Consider the following 2413-nt stretch of genomic DNA (forward strand, 5'->3'; position numbering starts at 1 on the left):
GTGACAAGTGGTTTTTCGACAACAAAAATCAGGAGCAACCCGTTTCTCTTGTTTGGTGTCAGCAGAGCTCGATGACATTTTCCGTCAATAAAAATTAATACTGCACTGACACAGGTGTCTTATATTGAATTCCACTATCCTAAGGTAAGCAGAGACCCAGATGCATGTCCCTACCCAGTCACATCACAACCCAGTTTAAAATTGAACGATTTTCCACCCTCTCCCCTTGCTATCACGTTACAGGGTGCCTGCAATGTAATAGCAGGAGTAAAGGTGTGGAAAAGATCTGGATTTCTGTGTTCTGGGACGCGTGACCTGTTCCTTGTGTTTAAAAAAAAACCAAACTCCTCCTTTTTTTTTAGTCTGCAAGTTTAAAAAGTGAACTTAAAAGATTTATTACAAGTTTAACTCAGTGACTGACGTGAGGAGTCGATCAATTGCTGCCCAGGCGGGAGAGAATTCTAACCTCTTGCCTCACTCAGTGGTATATTAGTCATACGAGTTATTATTAATTGTGAACTATATCGATTTAATCGTATTAATTACAAGCTCTATTAATTAAGAACTATATTTATGATTTATGTTGAGTTTTATTAATTCAGTTATAATTATCACTGTTGTGAGTTCTATTAATTAAAAACTATATTTATGATTTATGTTGTTTTATTAATTCAGTTATCATTATCATTGTTGTGAGTTATATTAATTATGAATTATATTATTAATGTTTGCATTATTCAATGGACCAAGAACAAAATACTTAAAAATTCTACAAAATGCATCAATTTCTGTTAATTATAGTAGGAAAAACGGTTTATAATTGTTTAATAGATGAATTCGATCGTTTTAGCTGTATGATCTTAGAAATCACTAGTGTTGTGCTGAAACTAGTCACTGTCTGAAATCGCTGGGACTCGAATGATGTACACTTCAGATCAGACCTTAAAGCAATTTCATTTTCTTGCCCTCACTCCAGTGAAATTAATCAAATTGAGGCATTATGTCAGTCAACGAGACTCCGTTGAATTCCACGCTGCCTGGTCTTGTCAGCGTCCAGTTGACGGGACATTTCCCCGACACGACCAACAGCACGGCCCCGCGAATCAATGAGGGTGATGCCATCTACTACATCCTGCTGGTGTTCGGCTTCGCCGGGGCGATAGTAGTCTTCAAGATGCTGGACAACTACAGCATGCAGAAGGCGGTGAACAAGCTTCCCTTCGACTTCTTCGCAAGGGAGAAGCAGAAGAAGAAAAAGTTCTTCAACTTTGCAAAGGAGACGCCGGGTTTGATCGTGGAGAACCGCGCCGTAACGGGACTCGACCTGCCCCCGAGCACAGAAAGCGTGGCCCCGGAGAGCTGTTCAAAAACTGGAGACAACCTGTGACCGGGCTCCCAGCTCTTGAGCGCCAGAGTAGTGATGAACTCTTTATCAACCAGTGATTAGTGCTTTCAGATAGTGATTAATACCATTTTAAAAAAACCAATTGGGAAAAGTCAATAAGAAATACTTCCTATCATCAAAGTAATACTCTGAACCCATGGAACAGTCAGACTGGCATTTTAGAATGCAAGGGAAGGTGAATTCTCAGAGAGGGACAAGCAAGACTTTGCACATTTGTTGTTGGTTGCAACTAATGGTTGTGTGCTACGCCCGCCCGAATTTTGATAGGAGCTCTCCGCATTTGTGAGAGAGCTTGGAAAATGATCCCAGTGGAACATTTGGCTGAGACCTGGAGATGATCCACCGGGAGAAGGAGATTGCCTCTTAGGAACATAGGACATCTTAATATAAGGCTTAGGCCAATGGGATTCCTGGGTTAGGGGATCCAGGGGAGCTAGGCTAGGACTACTGGTCCCAACCAAGGTGGAACAGAATACTTTTCCTTTTTTATAGTGCATTTCAGGAGGAGCAGGGTGCAGACAGAAAAGTTGAATTTTTGCTGGAATACATTTGGAGATGCTAATGTATATATTGGGCTCGATATCAGCGTAAGCTGTTGACTGTTTTTTGACTGTGATTGCTGATTCAACCTGGAAAATAAAAAAAGTTTTTATTCATAATAAAAATGTATCATTGATTAATACTGTCAGTCATTAATACTGAAAATAATGACTGCTCTCAAGTAGCCATTAATACTATAAATCATTAAAACAATGATTATGAATGTGCATTTAAGAGGTTAGTTTGCAGGGGGTACTCAGTAGGAATTGGTGAAACCGGGATTGTTGAAATCACTGATGGTGGGATTTACAACAACAACTTATGTCCCTTTGTGGATCACACATGGCAATGCGGCAATTTCTTTGCAATGGTTTCACACACCGCCCTGCCCCCTCCCACTGTGATAACCTGCTGGCAATTCAGTTGCTTTCTCCTTAGTTGCTTGTTACCTTTTTCATGTCTCGTGGC

General features: G+C 40.4%; 1 protein-coding gene across 1 annotated transcript; it reads left to right on the forward strand.

The window, feature by feature from the left end:
- Positions 1 to 383: 383 nt before the first annotated feature.
- On the forward strand, positions 384 to 2085 carry LOC147107794 (uncharacterized). Its single transcript, XM_086007432.1, has 2 exons — positions 384 to 484; positions 977 to 2085. The coding sequence occupies exon 2, from the start codon at positions 1001 to 1003 to the stop codon at positions 1385 to 1387; it is 387 nt and encodes a 128-aa protein (XP_085863558.1). The 5' UTR covers positions 384 to 484; positions 977 to 1000; the 3' UTR covers positions 1388 to 2085.
- The last annotated feature ends 328 nt before the right edge of the window (positions 2086 to 2413 follow it).

This window comes from Somniosus microcephalus, chromosome 14 (assembly GCF_052327205.1).
Source record: "Somniosus microcephalus isolate GS21.2 chromosome 14, FLI_Smic_1.0, whole genome shotgun sequence".
In the NCBI taxonomy this organism is placed as follows: domain Eukaryota; kingdom Metazoa; phylum Chordata; class Chondrichthyes; order Squaliformes; family Somniosidae; genus Somniosus; species Somniosus microcephalus.